The following is a 25,198-nucleotide window of genomic DNA, read 5'->3' as shown; positions in this document are numbered from 1 at the left end:
CATGACGAAAACCCGAGACTGGGAAAAAGACGAAAAACAGACGACACACACAAAGTCTCAAACACAGCTAAAGTTTAATGGACAACCGCACACTTTTAACACATCAGGTGGGGGAGGAGGGACAGTGCAAAAGGCTCGCCAAAGCAGGGCCGAAGGTCACAGACGCTTTGCTGACACAGTTCCCAGCCCCCAAAATTGACAACGTTTCTCTCAAAAGCCTCCGACTGAGGTCGGACTCCCTGGCCTTGACAAAGGTCTCTTCCCATGTGGGAGAACAATTAAAGCAAACTTTGAGATGCTTTGCCAATTCCGACGACTGGTCCTCATTTTTTACCTTCGAAGCGTGCTCCCGGAGCCTGTCATTCAAGCAACGTTTCGTTTGGCCGATATAGCAAAAACCGCAAGCAAGAGGTATCTGATACACCACATTTGACTGGCATTGTACATAGCTATTTTTATGCGATTTACAAACTTTGTCACGCTTCTGGAAAGGACAGAGAGCATCAAGTCTAAAGCAGTTTTTAAATACAACCCGGACACCAAACTTTTTTGCTACAGCAAGGATGTTATGTGAGACATTGTGAAAATATGGGATCGCAACACGAATCTCATTATCAGTGACAAGTGGGGCACAGGGGGAAATTAATCTACTAAAAACAGACTCAAGAGCGCTAAAAAGCATTGCATTAGAATAGCCTGCGAGCTGCAGACGATCACACTGAAAGTTTAAAGAGATACACAACTGATGTACACATGAAGTAGATACTTTAGTAGATTAATTTCCCCCTGTGCCCCACTTGTCACTGATAATGAGATTCGTGTTGCGATCCCATATTTTCACAATGTCTCACATAACATCCTTGCTGTAGCAAAAAAGTTTGGTGTCCGGGTTGTATTTAAAAACTGCTTTAGACTTGATGCTCTCTGTCCTTTCCAGAAGCGTGACAAAGTTTGTAAATCGCATAAAAATAGCTATGTACAATGCCAGTCAAATGTGGTGTATCAGATACCTCTTGCTTGCGGTTTTTGCTATATCGGCCAAACGAAACGTTGCTTGAATGACAGGCTCCGGGAGCACGCTTCGAAGGTAAAAAATGAGGACCAGTCGTCGGAATTGGCAAAGCATCTCAAAGTTTGCTTTAATTGTTCTCCCACATGGGAAGAGACCTTTGTCAAGGCCAGGGAGTCCGACCTCAGTCGGAGGCTTTTGAGAGAAACGTTGTCAATTTTGGGGGCTGGGAACTGTGTCAGCAAAGCGTCTGTGACCTTCGGCCCTGCTTTGGCGAGCCTTTTGCACTGTCCCTCCTCCCCCACCTGATGTGTTAAAAGTGTGCGGTTGTCCATTAAACTTTAGCTGTGTTTGAGACTTTGTGTGTGTCGTCTGTTTTTCGTCTTTTTCCCAGTCTCGGGTTTTCGTCATGGATCTTAGCCACCAGCTCGCTTGCTTTTTAACCATTTTATCTGTATCTAAAGCACTTCTAGCGCAGGAGAAACGCGGGACATCTAAGCCTAACGGTGCCATCTTGCAATAAGGAGGGTCGTTGGGTTCGGTTAGATCATCTCACTTCAATGAGGTTGGGTCAGTTTGGGTTTGACAGATTGGGGAGTCTGGGGGACTAATTTGTTCCTGCTTCAGGTAAAAACATATCGTTTACCTAGTTATTTTCTTTGGTTAGAAAAACGCAGTGGTCCCAGTAACGAACTACACCCTTTATTTTTTCACGAACTCCCTACTGCTGGCTCCATATATTTTACTGGTACCAGTGTTTCCCTGCGGTCATCCACGGTGTAAAGCCGAAAACGAAACGTAGCTGCGTCAAGAGGACGGAAGTGTTATTTAAGCGAGCTTGAGCCACTTGAGCTTCGGCGCTCGGCAACACTGGACCACCAACTTCCGGTTTCACAATGGCGCATTTGTTTGTGTAAAGTTGTATTGCGTCCACAAAACCATGCCGGGGTCCATTGAAATACCCCTACGAGATACCGACGAGGTAAGATATTCAATATTTATAGGTTATCTCACTACTTCTCAACAATAAAACATGTGTTGAATGCACATGGGCTTACATGCGACTTGTAACGTAAGGTATCTCCGCCGACGAGCGTCAACCCTCTATGGTTACTGTCGCATTCGTGCGACTTTTAAATACGAAGAACAGGAAAGTCGATAAATCGTGCAGAATTCGCTCTGATAACGTATTCTTGCATTATCGTGTTGCCGGTTCGTGGAGTCTAACTTGGCATGTATTTTACGGATTAGTTGTAGCGATCCGTTTCCTCAGATTGAACGTTTATCAACGAAGACTACAAATCCGCGTCTATAGGCTACAAAGCGATCTGTCGACGTATGCCGCTCTAAATCTGTATGATGCCATGCCCAATGTGGTTCCTGATAGCAATTAGGATTAAAGAGTGTCCGTGGATAAAGACTGACAACTTTTTTTCATTTCAGGTAATCGAGCTAGACTTCGACCAGCTTCCAGATGGTGAAGAAGTGCTTGGAATTCTTCGCCAGGAGCAAGCCCAACTTCACATATGGGTCAATTTAGCAGTAAGTACACAAAAACCCTTGCACAACCTGTGTATTGCCAAACCACACAAGTGTGGTATATGTATTTTGTTCTATAGCTGGAATACTACCGCCAAGGGAAGGTAGAAGACTTCGTTCGGATCCTTGAAGTTTCTCGGACGGATGCCCGAGTGGACTACCGGGATTTCGAACAGGATCAGATGACGTGCCTGGACACACTGGCTGCCTATTTTGTGCAGAAAGCCAGCAAGGAAAAAAATAAGGACAAAAAGATGGAGCTCTTCACAAAGGCAACATTTTTGTACACAACTGCGGATAAGATTATCATGTACACCCAGGTAAGAGTTTTTTTCTGCAGTGCCCGCAATCGTATAGAATATGGAGAACATGTGACGAGATAAAATTTTGAATTTCAGAACCATTTGCTCGGCCGAGCATACTTCTGCCTTCTGGAAGGTGACAAAATGGATCAGGCCGACGCCCAGTTTAACTTTGTGCTGAATCAGGTACTAACTCATTTCGCAGTTATTGCTATGCTATCGGCTTCTAGAAATGCAACCTATACGACTTTGAATCTCTCTTCAGTCACCCAACAGCATTCCTTCACTCCTGGGCAAGGCCTGCATCGCTTTTAACAAGAAAGATTATCGCGGCGCTCTAGCCTTCTACAAGAAGGCACTCCGGACAAATCCCAACTGTCCCGCAGAGGTAAGATTCAAGTGCTACCGCCTTTTTCTTTTTTGCACAACACCAGGTATCTGGTTTACTAACGCTATTGTACCACTGCTGCAGGTTCGACTTGGCATGGCCCACTGCTTCTACCGCCTCAACAAGCAAGAGAAGGCCAGGGCTGCTTTTGAACGTGCCCTCGCCCTCGACCCTCAGTGTGTGGGGGCCCTGGCTGGTCTTGCAGTGTTGCAGCTCAACTTCAAGGGCCCCGAAGCCACGCGGCAGGGCGTGCAGATGCTGTCGAGGGCGTACGCCGTCGACCCGTCTTGCCCGGTGGTGCTGAACCATCTTGCGAACCACTTTTTCTTCAAGAAGGACTACGGGAAAGTGCAGCACCTGGCACTACACGCGTTTCATAACACCGAGAACGAAGCCATGCGTGCCGAAAGCTGTTACCAGCTGGCACGGTCGTTTCACGTTCAAGAGGATTTTGATCAGGCTTTTCAGTATTATTATCAGGTAAGGCCATTTTCTGTATTTAATAGCTGTGCAGATTACAGCATTACTAATATTACTCAAATTCTTTTTGTTTTCCATATATCGAGAGTGTGTGGTTATACGCACGTAAACGTAAAAAGTGTTTTGTTGTTCCTACCAAGTTTCTCGAAATTATCGTTTGTTGCGCTGGACCTTGCCGCTAGATAGCCGTCGCAGTAGGAACACATGTATGTTCTGAAGTTTTCGGGAAATATTTTTTTTCTAAATTTGGGGGGTAAAAATCGGGTAAATAAACGTGTGCACTAAATTCATGCGAATTCGGGCGAAAAAACTTCCAGTATGCTAACTTCGGGGTGAAATTGGGCTCGGTTACTCAACTAACTGTAGTGGGTTAGGTACAAATGGTGATGTAACTGAATTTTTCTGCCAAACAAGTAAATTAATGCACTCCTACAGACATCCCAGTGAGGGCAATTTGCCAGGTAAAAATCGGATTTCACCCTAAAGAGGCAACCTTCAATTCGGGGAAGAATCGGGTAAAACCCTAAAACTTCAGGCTCAACATCTAGGATCTGTAGTGCTACAGCGTCGAAGCGTTCCTGGTCGAGGAGATGTCTCATAAATGATGTACTATGTCAGACGCAAATGTTACGTGTTGTCATTGCACCCATGATGCATTCAAATTCTAGCTAAGAGCCTCTCTTTTAGGCTCTCGAATAAATGCGTGTTCCGTCACAGGTATATAAAGCACAAGTATGTTAAAACTTGTGTGTGTGTGTGCTTACGTTGGAATGTTTTTGGATCATTAAAAACAAACAGTGCAGCCTTCTTTATTTCACACAGTCTTTCATGTAGGAGGCTACACTTCTTCGGGTGCAAAAGACACTGTTAAATGTACACATCGAGGTATTAAGATGGGTAGAAATCCAGCGAACTGGTAAGGAAGTAAGAAGGGAATTGCCTCAGGACGAGAGCCGACAGTATTTCGAACAGAGACTGTTCTTCTTCTGGGCCCAGAAGAAGAACAGTCTCTGTTCAAAATACTGTCGGCTCTCGTCCTGAGGCAATTCCCTTCATATAGAGGTATTGAGGTATTTAAGATACCGTAGGCATTTTGGACGTCGATTATTCGTATCTTATACAGTGTTTTTTACACCTGAAGAAATCTAGCTCTCCACATGAAAGCTTGAGCGAAATAAAAAAGAAGGCCTCACTGCTTGTTTTTCATCAGCACCGTCATCTCTTTGGATGTCGACTGCATCCTTGTCCTATTCTCTCTAATGTTTTTGGATCCAAGTATTATATGCGCTCTGCATAGCAGTGATAAGCAAATGGAAATACAGCCACCAGCAACATGGCGGAGCAGATACAGCAGCTCCAGCTGGTGGTAGATCCAAGGTAACGCTGAAGATAGTACGGCGAAGGATTAAATCTTACCATCACCCGTCCATGGTTTGCTCTGGGTTTCCCAGTAGACTCACTATATAAATGTCGGCACTGTTCCTCTTGAAGTTGGCCCAAGGTGCATAATATCCCACTTTCCTCACTCTCTGCTGCTGTCTTCCCTCCATCCGTGCACTGTTCATAGCTAGAATTGCTAGTGGGGCTAGCATGGATAAGAGAAGGTGCTTTGAAGACAGTTATGTGCAGATGGTGATGCCTCTACACTCTTAAAAATGAACTTCACCTCATAGCACGCTCCTAGCCAACCATTACCTCGAATGATATCGTTATCTGCCCCGATTTGTTGAAAACGGAGGGCGTACGCCATTTCTGTGACACTTACGCTGTTCATAATTGTCACAGAAAAGGCGTACGCCCAGTGTTTTCAACAAATTAGGGCAGATAACGATATCATTCGAGGTAATGGTTGGCTAGGAGCGTGCTATGCGGTGAAGTTCATTTTTAAGAGTGTGCTCTCATGGTTCAGTGTGTATTACTTTCTTACTTTCTTTCTATTGACAGGCTACGCAGTTTGCTCCCGCATCTTTCGTCCTACCCCAGTTTGGTCTCGGCCAGATGTACATATTCCGCGGGGACACGGACAACGCTGCCCAGTGTTTCGAAAAGGTCTTGAAAGCCCAACCTGGAAATTATGAAACAATGAAGATCCTGGGCTCGTTATATGCAAATTCCTCCAGTCAGTCGAAGAGGGACCAGGCCAAGACACATTTGAAGAAGGTAGGTGCAATGCAACAGCATAGTAGCCCTTGTAGATTCATTATTGGTTTCAAAATGTGTTGCATTCTCAAATGGAATAAGAAGAGTACTCTGCAGTGTGCTGTCACGGTGTTTTAATTGCAGGTAACGGACCAATTTCCCGAGGATGTTGAAGCCTGGATCGAGTTGGCACAGATTCTGGAACAGAGTGACGTCCACGCGGCCCTGAATGCTTACGGCACGGCCACTCGACTGCTCCAGGAGAACGTGAAGGCAGACATTCCCCCCGAAATTCTCAACAATGTTGGAGCCCTGCATTTCCGACTCGGCAACCTTCAGGTAAGTACATCCGTCTTCAGAAGGACAAGGTGTCGACTCCATCTGCTGAATATCCGAGTCTGTTTTGTGTCGCAGGAAGCTAGAAAATACTACGAGTCTTCTTTGGAGCGCTGCCGAACAGAAGCGGAGAACGACGAGCATTATTACAGTTCAATCTCAATCACGACAACGTACAACTTGGCGAGACTCTACGAGTCTCTCAGCCTGTTTGACAAGGCGGAGCAGTCGTACAAGAATATTCTCAGAGAACATCCAAACTATGTTGACTGTAAGTGTTTGCTTTGAGCTTTAAGGAAAGCTTTCTCCCGTTTTACATTGTCGTTCTTCTTGAAGGCTACCTGAGACTTGGCTGCATGGCGAGGGACAGGGGTCAAATTTACGAAGCTTCCGATTGGTTCAAGGAAGCGCTTCAAGTCAATCAGGTAGGACATGCAGCGAATCAGGCATTTGTACGAATTTTAGCTTTCTGAGCCCCTCTCCATTCTTCGGAAACCCCTGGGCAACCTTGCAAGGTAATTTATATTGTGTATTGCAGGTTCACTAATATATACAGTAGAATCTCGTTAATTCGAAATCGCTTAATTTGAACTTCCGGATAATTCGAACTCTCGTCCGAGTCCCATCCAAAGCACATGTATTTCAATGGGGAGACACTCCCGGTAATTCAAACAGACGAGCGTATACACCGCATAATTCGAACCAACAGCGCTCGCGCGTCAGACAGGATCGGGTCACAGCGCCCCATATCTCCCTGATTATTGACCTTCCGTACGCTTCCCGTCTTCTTTCCGCATTTTGCGCTGTTCAAGGACGCTCTCTCCTTTTCACGACAGCAAGGAGTTTACGCGAACGCTTGCATTGTCCCTTTGTCCCTCTCCTCTTTCTCTCTCTTCCTCTTGAGGCCGTCAAGGATGGAGGAGGTGTGTGCGCATGCCGTCACTTATTTTTATGACTTCGCGACTGTCAATATCGTTCTACAACCCGTTTACTGCCATCGTTTATTTCCCTAACTTGCACCATGTCAGCAGAGACGACGGCGTGGAGACTGGGCTCTTAACTGACGCGGACATCGTCGACGCCGCGTGCGCCGGCTTAGCGACGGAGGTTCAGGCGACTCAAGCCACGAACCTGTCTCGTGATCCAGTGCCTTTACCAAGTGCATCTGATGTAGCATCGGCGCTGGATGTGACAGTGCGCAATTTTTCTTCCGAGAAAAATGCGGATGCCACTCTTGAACTTGCGTCCGAATCATAAGCGATGCTAACAGTCCCGCTAAAAGAAACAGTTGCAAGAGCGAAATACTGACTGCTTTCAACCTTAAGTCGCTCCATAATTTCTGTAAGTGAATTCTTGTGAACATATAAGTCCCGTAGTTCCTTCAAAGTCGTAACGCGCGGCCGTGACGCTCTGGGAGCTTTCTCCGCCGTAACTTCGGTTCGGCATCGGGAACGTAACGACGGTAGCGGCGGAGTTCGGCAGCAGTAACGATTTGAATTACGCCAATATAAAAGCGTCTTGAATTGGCACCGGTACCGCGAACGTAAAATACGACTCGAAGTGCGTCGCGACACATCTGCATGCGCTCCCTGCGCCCAAGCCCCCTTCCAGGAGAGCGTCTCCCATTAGTTCGAACTCCGGTTTATTCGAACAAATACCGCGGCCCCCTCGAGTTCGAATTAACGAGAGTCCACTGTATTGTCAATCGTTAATGACTCCTCAGTTCTGTGGGAGCTTCTATTTCGGCTGTGGCTTTGTCTCGGATAATAATAGAGTCCAGAATCTCGCTGCTTCATGTTACAAATTTTGGATTAATGGTGGTGTCCTCGAGGAATCGGCACACTGTTGCCCGACGTCAGCCGGGAGCACGCAGCCAACTGCAAAATCTGATTAAATTCATTTTCTAATGTTTATGACTGTTTCGAAATGAAATATTCTGGGTACATGTATTTCAGGCAGTGGCTACCCTCAGTTCAACTGCATTTTTTTGTCCAGACACCATCTTTAAGTCAAAGTACCGTGCTCAGAAAAATGTGGTATTAACTTAGTGAACAAAGTGACCACCTTGCTTGGTGTATCTATACCTAGCTACATATAGTACTATGCTCCAACACCTTGTGGCAGTTCCAGTCACTGTAATCCAAGTTTAATATGGTTAATATCCTTCAAACGTAAAACAGTCCCTTTGGACCTGTGGTGCCAAATTGAAGTCCCATTTGAAAAGTGCTAATATCAGATTGATGATGGGATTTGTCCAATTTTAGCACTCTCTCTCTGTATGCACCTCCACCCCTCCCCACTTTCTCTTTCTCGTACCTTTCCTCCTTTCCCTCTATTCCACCTCCTCTGCCTCATCCGGTATTTTTCGCCGCGAAAGGTGGCAACCCAAATTGTAGCGCTCTGACGCTACCTGATGAAGAAAAGAACTGGAGCGACCGAAGGTCACAGCAACCGACCAATAGCTGACCAATTTAATCCCAGAGAATGCCCCAACCCGAGCACGTATTGTAAGCACGGTATTTTTCGCCGCGAAAGGTGGCAACCCAAATTGTAGCGCTCTGACGCTACCTGATGAGGAAAAGAACTGGAGCGACCGAAGGTCACAGCAACCGACCAATAGCTGACCAATTTAATCCCAGAGAATGCCCCAACCCGAGCACGTGTTGTAAGCACGGAAGTCGCGCTCCCTCATCGTTCTCTATTTACAACACTGCCCTGACGTGCGAGATTTTACTGCGAGATATCGCGCAGTGTTTATTTTCCATATTTCGGCGCATCTGACCGGGACACACATAGTTTGTGCACTCTTTGCCCGTTTTTTTTTTTTTTTTTTTACACACAGCTTCCTTTCAGGAACATGCTGACTCATGGTCACTTATTGGCAACCTCCATCTGGCAAAGCAAGAATGGGGGCCGGGCCAAAAGAAATTTGAGCGTATCCTCAAGGGAACGCCGGGAGACGCCTACTCGCTGGTGGCACTCGGCAATGTCTGGCTGCAGACACTTCACCAACCCATGCGTGACAGGGACAAGGAGAAGAGACACCAAGACAGAGCCCTTGCCATGTACAAGCAGGTGCTGCGCTTAGATCCACGAAATATCTGGGCAGCTAATGGGATTGGTAAGGATTTGTTTTGTAAAGAAATGGGTACTATACTACAGTAAACCCTCATTAACTCGAACTCGCTCATCTCGAAATATCGGTTATCTCGAATTTTTTTGGCGTCCCGGTCCTTGTCCCAATTTTTTGTCGCCCTTTTTACGACTTAGAGTTATCGGGGGTTTACTGTACGTAAAAATCTAACGGAATTCTAGGAACTTGTGCACCACAGCGTCTTCATGCTTTCTCCGCGGCACTCGTTTCTTACGTCCAACATTCGTTTCAGGTGCTGTCTTGGCCCACAAGGGCTACATCTCCGAGTCGCGCGACATATTTGCTCAAGTCCGTGAAGCAACCGCCGACTTCTGCGATGTCTGGCTCAACATTGCCCACATATATGTCGAACAGAAGCAATACGTGGCTGCCATTCAAATGGTGAGCCGTTTGTTTACTTATTTTTAAACCGAATCTCAAAGGGCCCGACTTTTTAGGGTTAAACCCGTATCCGTCCGATATTTACCCCCCCCCCCCCCCCGAACGCACTCGTAAGCGCGCATTAAAAAAAGTTTGATAACATTGCTAAACATTAGTTCCATGTTAAGACAAATTTTTATATATAAAAAAAAAAAGAAAAATCGCCCGAATACACTCGAATTCCTGACGACAGAATATGCCGTAACGGGATTTAACCTGAATACACCCGAATTTTCGAATGAAAAATATCACCCGATATTTACCCCCCCCCCCCCCCCCCCCCCCCCCCGAATTTGGCCAAAAATAAAACCCGAAAAAGTCGGCGGATCTCAAGTTCGTATCGTGGGGCATTCACTCCGGCGTTGTTTTCCAGTACGAGAACTGTCTGAGAAAGTTCTTTCGACACAACCAAGTGGACATACTCCTGTACCTGGCTCGCGCTCTCTTCCGCTGCAACCGCCTACGTGATTGCAGGCGGGTGCTCTTGAGGGCGCGTCGCGTTGCACCGCACGACACACAGCTGCTGTACAACATTGCCCTCGTGCTGCAAAGATTGGCGTCCCAGTGCTTACGTGATGACAAGTCGTCTCTAAGCGTGGTGCTCTCGGCTGTCCATGAACTTGGACTGGCGCACAGGTAAGTTTGTGCTGTGGTCATTGTAATGTCAGTTTGACCTCAACTGAAAATTGCTGAATAAACAGCCCTCTTTGGCGGAGAGAACTTCCCACGAAGCTAATGTAATCCAAGTTCCGATGCCGCTAAACAAGCTCGTGTTGTGCGTCACATGATCAGTTATCAGTCACTACAGCATGAAGTTTTAGGGTTTAACCTGGTTCTTCCCAGGATTTGCACCCCGAATTGGAGGTTGCCTTTTTTAGGGTGAAACCCGGTTTGTACCCGGCAAATCGTCCTCACTGCGATGTCTGTAGGAATGCACTAACTTACTTGTTTGGCAGCAAATGCAGTTAGATCACCGTTTGTACCAAACTACAGGTTTTTCCGGTGATTTTAATCCAAGTGCCAGCTAAATTAATCCATGCCCCATAATGTTTGCATGGCACGTGGATTAATTTAGCTGGCACTTGGATTAAAATCACCGGAAGAACCTGTAGTACAGTACAGTTAGTTTGAGTAACTGAGCCAGATTTCTCCCCAAAGTTACCATATCTGGAAGTTTTTTCATTGGAATTTCATGAATTGGGAGCACATGTTTATTTACCCGATTTTTATCCCCCGAACTTAGACAAAAATATTTCTCGAAAATTTAAGGCTCTGGTGCTTTTCTGTATCTTCGAGGGCAGAGAACTAAAAGTATTCTTCAAGATAGTGTGGTTCTTGGCTGCTTCAGCATTTGTGTACCAGATGTCAAAACTTATACGGTACTGGGGCCTATAAACTAGGAAGTTTTCCCAGAAGGAGCATTCTAAAACACCAATAGATCAAAAGAGCATGTACCAGTTTAACGTACCCATTTTTTGCATTTGATTGCCTATTTTGGTATTTTTGAGGGCCTAAACGCCTGGCTATTTCCATCGTTTTTAGTGCCTAAATTTCAGGGCCCTAGTTCTCATGCTGCAACATTGTCACTTGCTCAACTAATTAGTGTTAGTCAACACGGAGTCATGTGTGGCAGATGATTCTGTGGGATGCAGATGTGGAAGAAAAATAGATTTTGCGGGTTGTGGATAAAACGCGAGGATTCTTCCGCCTTCTGTATCCGTGGGCCCTTGTGATTTCAGGTTTTGTGCTTTTTTTTTTTCTTTTAAATTGGGGGTTGCAAAAATTGGTTTCATTTCAGGAACTGTGAAACAGGGTAAAATTGTGGGATATTGGATGGGAAAGCAGATTTTCGGGCAGAAAGAAAAAAAAAGGAGCACTTCTAGCATTTCTGAGGAACATGAGATGCCAAGTGGCTGTGCTGAATGTGCTTAGCATTCTTCAGCGTGTGTATTGGTGGCTGAATTTGCACTTTGGCAAGTTCGTTTTTTGTTTTTTAGGTTTACCGGAAATGATAATGGTGCAAATTTGAGGTTAAAAATTTGTCTTACTGAGTTTAACTGTAATACATAAGACACTGTGTATTCTGTCACATATGGTACAGTATTGTCAGGTGGTACAATGGAACCTTGAGGGTTTCCTATAGCTAGGAGTCTTGTTGCTTTGTTGTGAGTCATGAACATTTTACTTCACGGGGACCATTGGACTGTGGAATATTTACTTCCTATTACCGAACATATTATGGGAATTCCATATCATCAACGCAAGAGTAAGATCATGACATCTCTTATGATATGTCGGCCTTGCAGGTATTTCCAGTATCTCAGTGTCCATGGTGATCGAATGAAGTACGACCTCGCTCAGGCAGCTGTGGAGGCTAGGTAAAAAAATTGCGTTTATTGAGTGCCTGCAATCCCTGATTAATAGTGAACCATGCAGAACAGCTTTTGTCTTTATGGCTTGCTTTGGCTGACAAATCACCGATGTTTCTGAACTGTAATGTCTTCAGGCAGTGCCAGGATTTACTTAGCCAGGCTCAGTATCATGTGGCACGTGCGAGACGAATGGATGAAGAGGAACGTGAAGTGCGCAGGAAGCAAGAAGAAGAAAGAGAGGCTCTTCGAAGGAAGATTTCTGAGGAGCAGGTAATGGTTACTTCTGGCTATGTGTGTGTGGATCTAGGACTTTTCTAAAGGGGGTCATCCAGGGTGACCTGGATCAAATGACCTATGGTCATTTGAAACTCTGTGTAACAACAGAAATTGACCGGGGGTCAGGACATCGGGATCCTCCTCTTCTAGATCCGCCTCTAAAGGTTTCTATGAGTAACAACGAAGCCCCGAAAACTAGCATGGTCACAGTTGTGTTCTGATCCTTGCCTCATGGCATGCACAAATAAGTAGTATGTATATCAATTCAGCATAAGGCATGCATGCCTATATGCGCATGTACAGCGAAATTATTTTTACAATGAAACAATGTGCTGTTCTCATGAGGCAAGCTGAAAACCATAAAAACAACTTGCACTTCAAAGATGTTTCATGGACAGTGAACACCGGTGTTGCCATTGTAAATGCTGGTGAAGCAGACAGAATGGAAGGGCAAATGTCATGTTCAGAATGTGGGATGGGTTACTGATGAGCATATCTCAGAAGGAAAACGAAGGTAGCAAGTGCTGTCTTCTTGCACTGACAATGCCTTCCGCATTTGTCGCGCAGGTAAGAAACTGCACTGTTTCACTGTGCTCTCACATATACATCACACATGAGATCACCATTCCTGACGGTAACGCATAGTCTGGAACAGCCTAATTCATTAGTGCAGCGAAACAGTGATCCTCGACGACGTTGTATGGCTGTGCTTATCACACGTGATTGTTTCCGCAATGTTTGTACTCGGCACTTCTTTCATTTCACAATGAAAATCTGCGTGCACGGCACAAAACTTTGTCGCAGTTGCCAGCAAAATTGCTCCATGTGGGTCGGTCTTAAAGGGACTACGAAATTTCGCAAACCCGTAAACTATATCAATATGTCGCCACGTCATACTCCTCGATTATTGCCGTCATTGCACTTGATCATGACCCTATTATATATCGCTGACTACCTGCGTTCGAGATTTGAAAATTTGAAAATGCGTTCGAGACGTGGGTTATGGCTGGGCATGCGGTGCGGCATAGTGAGCAGCGGTGTTCACCTCAACGCCAACAAAACTTCGATATACAACCGGAATTTCACCGAACTGCAGGCCTCAGACGAATGTTCGGAGTTCGTTGGTACAGTCGCTGACCGATTTTTCAGACCCCCATTTTTCGGACATGCTCGATTATTCGGACTTGTTTGCGGAACGGCCGCGGGTCCCATAGAGTTAATGTATAAGAATGTCCAAAATTTCGGACGACGTGCAGCTCCGTCACTCGATATTTCGGACTCTGTTTGCCCAACCCACGAATTTCTCTCTTGAGGTGACGGAAAATATTGGTACCATCTGAAATTCGTATCAAAGGAAATCAACCAACTAAAATATCGAGGCAAAAAAATAGGCAGTGATGATTGTTCATTTTCCATTCCTCTGAGTAGAAGAGGTCTGTCGTAGCGCTTTTGCCTCTTCGTTTTTGGCCAAGGGCTCAGCACGTGCTGTCCGCCCGCGAGTCGCGCTGTAAAGCGAGCTTCACCTAAAGCACGCAAGCATTAGGTGAAGCCGACTTGCGGACTTGGTGACGGCGGTGCCTCTGACAGTATAGATTGACGAAATGTCGCTTCAGGAAATAGAAGCAGATGATATCAGGCAGGCAGAGCTGGAAGCGCGCTAGGAAAGTATCGACAAATTTTTCCAGCGAACTAGGGCTTAGTAAAGTTTATTTTGAAGCGAAATTCGTTTTTTCGGACTGCTCGATTATTCGGTCTTTTGCGCGAGCCCCGCCGAGTCCGAAAAATCGGACGGCGACAGTAATCCACAAAAGCTGCGACTGTACTGATGACGCATGAAGCGCTCTGCGGCTTCACATTTGGTTGGGGTGGACATTAATGGTGGCTGCACACAACTGTATACTAGTTCTGTTTTTGGTTACCGAACGTGTAGCGATGCATTTTCAGATGAGCATAGCTTGAAAGCTGCGCGCGTGGCTTTGCACCTGTTCAACTATTCATGTTTGTCGTTGTTACCACAACGTACAAATTCCTGCGGACAGCCCGCAACAGCTTTGTGGTAATCTGCTATGCCATTCGAAGAAAATTGGATATTCAAACTTTTAGGAATATTCGAAAACTTTGAATGTCAAACATTTGAATATGAATCAAATATTGCAAATATTCGATTTGTATTCGAAATTTTCGAATATTTGCAAACCTCAGCTACATGCACTGCAAAGCAATGTTCATAGCTTCATAGTTCATAGCTCATAGCTATGCATGTGTTATGTACTTCAAAGTAAGCCTGCATGCAAATGCAATCCCCAGCAAGAACATGTATGTGCAGTTCATGAGCCAAGGTAATAACGGTGTGAGACAATGTTGGGCATGGATTGTCATGCTTTTCTGAACTTGGGTGTGGTATTCCGAACTACTGGATTTCGGACTGTGTGCAGAAAACTATGATTTGCTCTGACCTCACTTCTCATTACTTGCTCATAATTTAAATTTTGCCCTTAAATTTTGCAGCGCCTGCTGGAAGAACAGAAGAGGCAACAAGCTGAGGCTATGATCATGAAGCGACAGGAATTCGTAGAGAAAACCAAGGGCAAATTGCAGTTCAGCGATATGCCTGAGGAGAAGCCCTCCAAGAAGGGCAAGGTGGGTGCACTTTCAAACACCTCCTATTCAAGCACTACTTTAGTTCATTCACAGTGAACCACTTACCGAGCTAGTGGAGGGTTCGTCCTGCATCTTAAAATGTCTTCATTGCAGGCATCACGCAAAAGCATGCAAGACTTTGTCAACGACAGCAGTGATGATGGCGAAGTACGTGAGAACTCCGAGAATGCAGACCCCAAGAAGAAGCGAAGGAAGCATGGAGATGGAGATGAGAAAGGGCACAGGAAGAGGAAAGAGTCAGTAGTGCTTCAAATGCCTCATTGTTGTTGTGCTGTAAAAGTAATTTTTTGCGAGGACTTTATTATCATAAAATTTGCGATCACGATTTTTCAGCGAATTTGGAGTCCCACGAAATGTCGTTAGCGATGACGAGAAAGCAAAGAAATATTGTAATTTGCAGCAAACAAGTTTTTTCTATGTTGCACTCACCGACTAAGCACTCATACGTGTGAAATTACGGTAGTTATTTTAGTCTTTCTGGGGGAGCAGATGCATTGTCGGGACTAATGGACGGACTGCAAGTTTAAAGACCCTTTGCAGTGCTGGGGAGTAAATTTCATGGCACTAAAACAGGGAGGAATTGCTGTCAAAGGTTGTGGAAGTTATAGTCGCTCCCCAGTGTACTTCTTTGTTTTATAGAGTATATATACAATTCTTTCTGTGGTGTAGCTGATACAGTCACTCACCTCCTTTACTTTTGTTCGTTCTTGCTGTGAGCTACCTGGTAGTGGACACATTCTGGGTGTGGCTATAACTAATAAGACAGCAAAACGTGAAACAAATATGTGCTTGTTGTACATGGTACACACATTTTGCAACATATCTTTTCTTGTTTGTGAAGCCCGTGAGTGAAAAATTGAAAATATTGCGAACGGGTGCCCTAAATTCTATTCCCATTACAGACGTACCAGCAGGAGAGATGCTGAAGGTGGAGAGGGCAGGAAACGCTCTCGCAAGGGAGGCAAGCCGACCAAGAAGAGCGCTGCCAAGGAAACGGGCATGACCGGCAAGCAGAGGTTGAGGATTGTTTCCAAGGCCACAATATCCTCCAGCGATGATTCCGACTCTGATAAGGAAGGTGCTAAAGGAAGGTGGGTGTCTCGAGACTAGGAAGGACAGTTCACTGGTACTTGACTTCCTTTCCTCGAATCTTGCACAGTGGCAGTGACAGCGGCGCAACGAAGAGGAAACGAATTTCTTCTGGTAGTGAGGACGAAGGATCGGATGTTGGAAGAGGGAAGAAACGACGGGTGGTGTCGTCTGGATCTGAGAAAGAGGGTTCTGACAGGTGGGTTGCATTTTTCTGCATGCCTGAAGTTGGCAAACCAATTGGCAGTCGACACAAAAGGTGTGTGCTCTATATTAAACAGAGTACAATAATTTTGTGAGTACCGTATTTATTCGCATAATTTGTGCACCCCTAATTGGGCACGAAAAAAGAAATAAAAAAAAAGAAAACTGTGTAATTTCCGCATACGCTTCCTGACTCCTTTCGCCGACTGCGGCGATTGGGTTCTGCTTGCCACGTGGTTTTTCACCACGCCCTCCACGTGCACCTGTTTCACAATTTATGCTGACATCATCAGTGCTACCAAGGTTACTACCGTTGGTTAGAACCAAAGTTAGAACCTTTCCACAGTGCTGCCGTGCAAGTTGTCACGACCCCTCTAAGTGTCCCACGTAAAATCTGGAGCAGAGAAGGCGGGAAGCGCTGTGATGAGATTTCGTTTACACATATTTCATCCATAGTGAAGAGCTGTGTTCAAGAGTTTGTTGTGTTTGTCGCCTTTTATCATTTTTTCATCCTTCCTTTTGTCATCAGCTCGCTTGTTTCTTAACTATTCTATCGTTAACATATTTCATTGCATATCACCCAATAATATGTCTATTATCTCTTTAAAAGACTGCTATTATAGACCAGTGATGAGCAGAGTAGTACCTCAGAATTGTACTTCCTGCAGAGTACCAAGTATACCTGGCATCATTTGTACTTTAAGTACAGTACAAAGTGCCGTACTTCAAATGTACTTAAAGTAAAGTCAAAGTACTCGTAAAGTAAATTGGAAATTTAGTTTTATTGTCCAATATTTGTTCTGTTTGGTGATGACGAAAGGTGATCATGCAATTATGTGTTGATTGTCATTGTTGCAAAGCTTTTGCAAGCGTTTTTGCGAAGTACTAGTTAAAAAGGCGTGGTCAGTTTGCAGCCGACAAATGAGTGTAAACTGAAACAGATAGTAGAGTTTGCATTTTCATGTGCACAAGGCAGTCGGTTCTACTTCAGTACTATTATTACAGTCGCCGATCGATTTTTCGGACATGCTCGATTATTCGGACTCGTTAGCGGGACGGCCACGAGTCCCGTCCAAAATTTCGGATGCCGTGCAGCCCCGTCGCTCGATATTTCGGACTCTGCTTGCCCAACCCGCGAATTTCTCTCATGGGGTGACGGAAAATATTGGTATCATCCGAAATTCGTATCAAAAGAAATCAACCAACTAAAACAGGCAATGATTGTTCATTTTCCATTCCTCTGAGTAGAAGAGTTCTGTCGTAACTCTTTGGAGTCTTCGTTTTTGGCCAACGGCTTGATTCAAAAGGCCCAGCACGTGCTGTCCGCCCGCGAGTCGCGCGACAGCGTTGTAAAGCGAGTTTCACCTAAAGCATGAATGCGTTAGGTGAAGCCGACTTGATGACGGCGGCGCCTCTGTCAGTGTACAGTGAGGAAATGTCGCTTCGGGAAATAGAAGCTGATGTTATCAGGCAGAGCTGGAAGCGCGTTAGGAAAGCCTCGACAAATTTTTCCTGCCTGCTACTGCTTAGTAAAGCTTAGTTTGAAGCGAAATTCGTTTTTTCGGACTGCTCGATTATTCAGACTTTTGCGCGATCCCCGCCGAGTCAGAAAAATCGGACGGTATTTCTCGACTTATCCATCTGTCCAGTGTGCTGTCAACAGAGTCATTTTGAAACACTCCCCGCTGCCTTCTGACATGTGTATCACACATTTTAGTAGAAAAGAAAACTGACCAGTGTGTAGAACTTCTCTTTTGTTTGTGGCCTTGTTGTTTCTAATAAAATTAGCATTCTAGCATGTAAAAAAATGTTAAATGAAAGCATGTGTGGAATGTGAAAAAAAAGTAGAAACCAAAGTCACCGCGCCTCCCGTTACAGTACATAGCAGATTTTCATGTTTCCAGCTCTTAAATGTTGAACAGTTTCAAAATACTAGTTCTTATGACCAGCCAACCTTTTGACACACAGACAAATCGTTGGTAATTTCCAAGTTTTGCTTTTGCATTACCACTTCGGTACTTGACAGGAAAGCATTGGAGAGAGTACTTAAAGCTCAGTACAAGGTACACTACAGTCGCCGTTCGATTTTTCGGACTCGGCGGGGATCGGGCAAGAGTCCGTATAATCGAGCAGTCCGAAAAAACGAATTTCGCTTCAAAATAAACTTTACTGAGCACTAGTAGGCTGGAAAAAATTTGTCGATGCTTTCCTAACGCGCTCCCAGCTCTGCCTGATGACATCAGCTTCTATTTCCCGAAGCGACGTTTCGTCACTGTAAGTACGCTGACAGAGGCACCGCTGTCATCAAGTCCACAAGTCGGCTTTACCTAACGCATGCGTGCTTTAGGTGAAGCTCGCTTTACACCGCTGTCGCGCGACTCGCGGGCGGACAGCACGTGCTGGGCCGTTGGCCAAAAACGAAGACGCAAAAGCGCTACGACAGACCTCTTCTACTCAGAGGAATGGGAAATCAGGGATCATCACTGCCTATTTTTTTTCCTCAATATTTTAGTTGGTTGATTTCTTTTGATACGAATTTCAGATGATACCAGTGTTTTCCGTCACCCCATGAGAGAAATTCACGGGTTGGGCAAACAGAGTCCGAAATATCGAGCGAAGGAGCTGCACGGCGTCCGAAATTTTGGACGTTCTTATACTCTACTATACTACATCACCTCTATGGGACCCGCGGCCGTTCCGCGAACGAGTCTGAATAATCGAGCATGTCCGAAAAATCGGTCGGCGACTGTATTTGAAATGTACTTCAAGCAAAGTATAAGTACTTGGAAATGTTCTTAAAGTAGTATGTGAGCACTTGGTGTTTCTCATCACTGCTACAGACATGTCTGACTGTGTATTCCCTTTCTAGTTCCCACTTGAAAAAAGACAAGGTTACTAGGTCACCAATAAGTGGCTCTTTTGTATTTAGGTCAGCTGCAAGCAGTCCAGCGCGGAGATCGGGCTCAGGATCCCGATCCAGGTCTCGATCAAGGTCAAAGTCTAAATCTAGGTCAAGGTCGGGATCACGATCGAGGTCAAGATCTGGCTCCCGGTCAAAGTCGGGTTCTAGATCAAGGTCAAGGTCTGGCTCCCGGTCAAAGTCAGGTTCTAGATCAAGGTCAAGATCGAAGTCAGGTTCCAGATCAAGGTCCAGATCAAAGTCCGGCTCAAGGTCCAGGTCACGGTCAAAGTCCGGCTCAAGGTCCAGATCACGGTCAAAGTCTGGCTCACGGTCCAGGTCACGGTCAAAGTCAGGCTCCAGGTCCAGATCTGCCTCCGGGTCTCCTGCGCGTTCAAAATCTAGGTCGGGATCTGGGTCTCCTAGGCGATCAAGGTCCGGCTCTCCCGCAAGATCTGGATCGGGTTCTCCTGCAAGGTCTGGATCAGGCTCCCCCGCGAAGTCAGGATCTGGATCACCAGCCAGGTCAGGATCGGGTTCTCCGAGGAGGTCAAAGTCAGGATCACCTGCCAGATCTGGGTCAGGATCCCCAGCGAGGTCTGGATCGGGATCACCCGCGAGGTCAAAGTCACGATCTCGCTCTAGGTCTGGTTCACCACAGCGGTCTGGTTCAGAGAGTGAGTAGAATAATTATCAGTAATTATTAGAGCTGTGCGAATCTGAAAGCCGAAATATTTGAAATCGAAACGAATATCGAGTCGAATGGGAGATAAAAGCCGAATACTGAATCAAATATCGAATATTTGTGCAAATTTTACAATATAGGCTTTTTGCAGTAAAAGTTTTCAATTTGTAGTCCATGGCTTTAGTGTAATTTTTCTGGCATTAACTGACACACAGTTCTTCAGTCAGAAACCCCCACTCTTTAATATTACATGATAGTGTTGATTTCAAAATTTGATGTCATGCAGTGGCATGTTACAGAGGTGTGGCTGTGTAGCTGTTCCTGGACATCCACTTGTGAAACAAGCAAATTGGTGTCCTGCCTCAGCTTTGCAATGAACATCTTTTAGACTCTTTGCTGAAGTGTGTGTCTCGCCTGGGGAAGTTGCGTTGCTAAAATTTTGAACATAGGAGACATCTGTAAGACACCCTTTTTGTCTTCACCCTTTTTTTTCCTGGGCTGCAAGCATTATTTAAGAGTCAACTTTTTAAAGGCAACATCCCAGACATCAAATCAACATCCCCCGTGGGAGGGACGCCGCCCCTTCCTCAGGCGAAGCGTACTTAACTTTGACCAACATTATCTTAAGCTGAGCAAAAATGGTCGGCCTGTATTGGTCTTGCAGCAATGGCAGTTTTGTAAAGCGGGCTTCACCTCATGCAGGGAAGCATCACGTGAAGCCCACTTTCGGGGTAGTGTCGTTCATAGTCGGGGGAATAGTCGAATAGTCGGAAAAACCGAATATTGGATAGTTGAACCTCTCAATAACGAACGTCGATTTAACGAAATCCTCTGTTTAACGAAATCCTCTGTTTAACGAAAAATTTCCGTTGCACGAACGCATCCCTATAGACGCCAATGTATTTTTGCATTCGATTTAACGAAATACATTCGTTTGGTCACCTCTATTTAACGAAATCTCTGGGCTCTTCTGCGCGTGTCTTTCCCCTTCACCACGAAGAAAAGGAGGAGAAACCTTCCCTCTCTGTTGTCCTTACGCAAGTTTTCGTTGGTTACTTCGGTTGTCATGTGCTGTAGGCACGAGCGTGCCGACATGTGCGTCTCCGCCGCCGGTAATCGTTGCGCCGACGCTGTTTCGAAACCGGCGCGAGGGTCTCTTCGCACCTGTTTTCGGACAAGAAAACACGCATTGCTGACATCTCGCGAAGTCTAATTTGCTTGTGTTGATGAAGAAGACAGTACGTTGCGGTTTTGTGCCTTTTCATTACTTGTTTTTGTTCGCGCCGCTGATGCTGACGGTGGTAAAATGGGCATGATGCCGCTGCCGTTCAAGGTTCCATCGGCGCAGACGTCTACGTGACATGTACCCGTTTCTCGTTCTTTTCGGCGGTGTACGGTTGTTCTTTCCGGACGTCATGAGTGCAAGTGAACCAACCAAGAAACTTCGATACGCGATCGCGTAGGAGAAAGCAGTCGAGGTCATCCGGAGTTACGAAGGTTATGAATGCTCAGAACGATATTGTGCACAAATTACGCGTTACCTAGCGTTATGTAATGAATAAAGCTTGATATTTTGTGCCCTTCTTACCTTAGTACCTGTTTTATGACAAATGACGTTTTGCGGTACGCGCGGCGCTGGTAGTGCGGCGGCCATCTTTGTTTAACTTGGCGTGTTCCATTTAACGAATATCTCCATTTAACGAAACAAAGAGCCAGCATTTACAAATTCGTTATATAGAGGTTCAACTGTATAATCGATTCGCGAATCTAATACTGTGATTGATATTCGATTAGAATTCGAGAGTTCGAATATTCGCACACCCCTAGTAATTATGTTAAGTACTGTGAACCTGGGCTAGCTAATAAACAAAAGACATTGACAGTTCTAAATATTTGTCATTCTGTAAGTATCTACATTAATACAATGATATCAGGGGTGTATGTATTTTTGTTAGCCTATAAGAGAAGCAAGCTACCCCAGACTCTTCATCTTCAGTTTGAACTGCGCTAAGAGAAGGACGGGGCGATCTGGATTACCCCAGACAGTTTACTTTGTTAGATAATAGTAAATTGCATAAGACATTATTTGTCATTTCAGTTAAATTGGTAGATGGTGTGGTATTTCTTGTGGTCGGGGTGCTGGCCATGCTGCATGCCTCTTTCATGTGTATGCTATAAAATGTAGGTCTTGATTCCCACAAGGAATTTGTTTCCAGTGCAGAGTTGCCTCAGTGCACATAAAAGCTCTTAAAAGTGCTTTTAAAGTGCTTAAAAGTGCTTAAACGTGCTCTCATAAAAGTGCTTTTATGTGCACTGAGGCAACTCTGCACTGGAAACAAATTCCTTAGGACTTCAGATTTGCTAAGCCACCAATGGCCCCTAATTTGGTGATGCCATGCAAATTGCCAAAACACGCCTTATCTCTGCAGATACAGCATTGCTTCGCAGTGCACAACAGATGTGAGAAATAACTGACAGAAAAATGCAGAGCATTTGTACTATCCAAGCTCAGCTGCAGAGCATTGCATAGATCAGTTTGTGAAGCAAATGTTAATCTTGTTGGATCGGAGCAGGCTGTGCGCCTGATCTTCATTAGCACGACTGCCTTCTGGTATGTATATATTCCTTTTTGCGCTATCTTTCCAGGTGCTCCATCTCCTTCCAGATCAGAGAGATCCGGAAGCGAAAGTGACTAAGTTCATTCATATTTTCAACATCGGCAATGCTGGAATTTGTTAAATAAAATGGTTGATATCTGTACATATCCAGTACAAATGTTGAGTACTGACAGGCACATTCGAAGATGTAGCATTGCTTTATTTCATCGCAAAGATGTCGTATGGAATGGACATTAACTATCCCCGTTACATTGGGAAAGTTGCGCTTCGTTTACCCAGCAGACTAGTCTGTTGGAAGGACCCTCTCCTGCCTCCCTCCCTCTGCCTGCCTTGGCTTCCATTCCCGAGACCTCTAGGCAGAGCTATATGGGGCTTACCTGCGTCTGGGGAAATGGGGTCTTTATTGTATAGAAGACCTGGAGGTTGTGAAATACCATTTTTCTTGTATACACATTAAAAACAATAAATTAAACTGGCCCTGAACTGGTCCTGGTCAGGACTGCTTAACTGAATCAGACTACTTAACCCACATTTGCTACTTCCATATTTCTGTATAGTATGAATCAACTTTGTGCAGTCCATTTGTTGTTGAAGCTAGCACAGAGGGGGGATATGTTTATTAAGAAAAAAAGGACTTGCACAAGGGTACAGTAGGCAGGTAGGCACCAGTGAATGGCACACACACACACCATCTGCACTGAGTGAGATTCCATAGACATGGAATGGCTGTGGGGCTTCACTCAGCTCCTCAAGTTCCAGTTTCAAAAGTGGTATTCCAAGTTTCAAATCATTCCACAGCATAAGTCTATACTGCAGTGATGGAACTGCTGCGCCATTTGCGCCAAAGTGCGCCATTTGGGATTGCCTGCGCCACCCTGCGCCGAAAAAGCAATTTTCCCTAATTCTGCGCCACAGCTGCGCCGAACAAAGATGCCCCGGTTCGGACGCATGAAAACGAAACAAAAACCGCGAGCGATGCTCCCGCGCCCTCTCTATTCTCGTGATGCCTCTGGACAGCAAAGCTGAGTCAAGCCGTGTCGTTTCGGCCGAGCCCGCCAAGTCGACGAAGATTCTTAAACTGCCGGGATGTCACTGCTGAACCGAATATTACGTTGTTGTACTTCAAAGAGAAGTTGTGAACAATAAAGCGCACTGTTAGTGCATCAAGTGTTTGCGTCCTGGACGAAAGGTGGCTGTACAAATTTACCGAACATGTGGGCACGCCACGTGCCTGCGATGGAATATTGGCTCGTTTGCATGGGAGTTGTTTTTAAACAACCGCGTTTTAACTAATTGTGGATAAGAATAACTGACGACGCTGATTCCGGAGTTGCCAGCGCCTGTACTATGGATCGCTCCACGCTTTCCGCTACTACGTAACATCGCGCGTGCTCGCAGAGTGTAGGCGCGTAAGGAGAGCGCGAGAAATTGAGCTTTCAGGACTTAAACCGTACGTGCCGATAATTGTTCCCAGATGTCCTGAACCCCGATATTCGCCATAAAGTGGAGAGTATGCATTGCAAACACGACGTATTGCGGTGGGACGCAGTGGGATACATACGGCGGAGGTGCGCCATTCTGTGAAATTCTGCGCCAAATGCAGCTTTTTTGTGCGCCAGCGCCAGCGCCCGTGGGCTCTGAGGCAGTTCCATCACTGATACTGTAGCTTTCATTAGCTTATTTGAACTGCCAACTGACAATGACATACGTCATATGCACCCCGTGCTTGGATCAACGTGGCAATTATTGCTCTTGCACCTCCCATTAGATGTGTTTATGGATATTGCATATACTACTAACCTTATTACGAGGCAAACTGACAAGGTTTTGTTGGTCTCATACTAGCATGGGTACCACAGTTAAACACTTAGAGGAATTTACCGTATTTACTCGCATATTTGACGCACTCGCGTATTGAACGCACCGCAACTTGAGCGCCGAAATGCAGGTAATTTTTTGTTCCCCGCACATAAAACGCACCCTGACTTTAGTAGTACGGCCGCATCGTCGCGCGCAGCGCCAGCGTATCGCTCAGCCACTCGTATCACGCAGTCAACAAGAAGGAGCACCTGGTGCCAGAGTGATGAACGACGATAGACGACCCTCTGTTTACAAACATGTGGCGTCACGACAAGACCGGTTCGAGGTTATATTTTGCTGTGGTGGGCGAGAAAGCGGGGAAAATGCGTCGCCTGATAGGCTGATAAAGCTGATAGTGCCCACCACCTTTTTTTGCATGGCAGCAAAACGCAATCGGTGACGTAGATTTGATGTGGGATAATCGCAACGTTTGATTCCGGAGAGATCGCATCTGTATCTCGGTAATAAAACGGGAGTTAAAGTTGTTGGGTACCAGTTTCTCCCCGCGTATTGAACGTACCCCCTTAAATACTTTTTGGATAAAAAATGTGCGTCTTATACACGGGTAATACGGTATCTTGCCCATGTCCATGGGGCATTGCAACGGCGTCACGTGTTGTCGTGTGGACTTTCTCCTGCACGGGCCCTGCACCATTTGAAGCATGAGCTGCATTTTGCTGAAGGCTTCTACTCCAGAAAACGCACCAGTCTCAAAGCGGCATTCCAGGACACGAGTAGCTGCCTGCACGATACAACATTGTCAGAGC

The 25,198-nt window shown here is 45.6% G+C and overlaps 1 protein-coding gene across 1 annotated transcript; it reads left to right on the top strand.

The window, feature by feature from the left end:
- Positions 1 to 1,872: 1,872 nt before the first annotated feature.
- LOC135388950 (RNA polymerase-associated protein CTR9 homolog) lies at positions 1,873 to 22,713 on the top strand. Its single transcript, XM_064618839.1, has 21 exons — positions 1,873 to 1,991; positions 2,453 to 2,551; positions 2,629 to 2,868; positions 2,947 to 3,036; positions 3,116 to 3,238; positions 3,323 to 3,718; positions 5,663 to 5,878; positions 6,002 to 6,196; positions 6,272 to 6,464; positions 6,530 to 6,618; positions 9,047 to 9,314; positions 9,580 to 9,728; positions 10,141 to 10,403; positions 12,074 to 12,145; positions 12,274 to 12,409; positions 14,924 to 15,055; positions 15,170 to 15,312; positions 15,979 to 16,167; positions 16,236 to 16,364; positions 19,299 to 19,945; positions 22,600 to 22,713. Exons 1-21 carry the CDS (start codon positions 1,950 to 1,952, stop codon positions 22,647 to 22,649), a joined length of 3,861 nt encoding a protein of 1,286 aa, XP_064474909.1. The 5' UTR covers positions 1,873 to 1,949; the 3' UTR covers positions 22,650 to 22,713.
- The last annotated feature ends 2,485 nt before the right edge of the window (positions 22,714 to 25,198 follow it).

This window comes from Ornithodoros turicata, chromosome 3, assembly GCF_037126465.1.
Source record: "Ornithodoros turicata isolate Travis chromosome 3, ASM3712646v1, whole genome shotgun sequence".
Classification (NCBI taxonomy): domain Eukaryota; kingdom Metazoa; phylum Arthropoda; class Arachnida; order Ixodida; family Argasidae; genus Ornithodoros; species Ornithodoros turicata.
The sequence above is the reverse complement of the archived record's forward strand: the minus strand, read 5'-3'. Positions and strand labels throughout refer to the sequence as shown.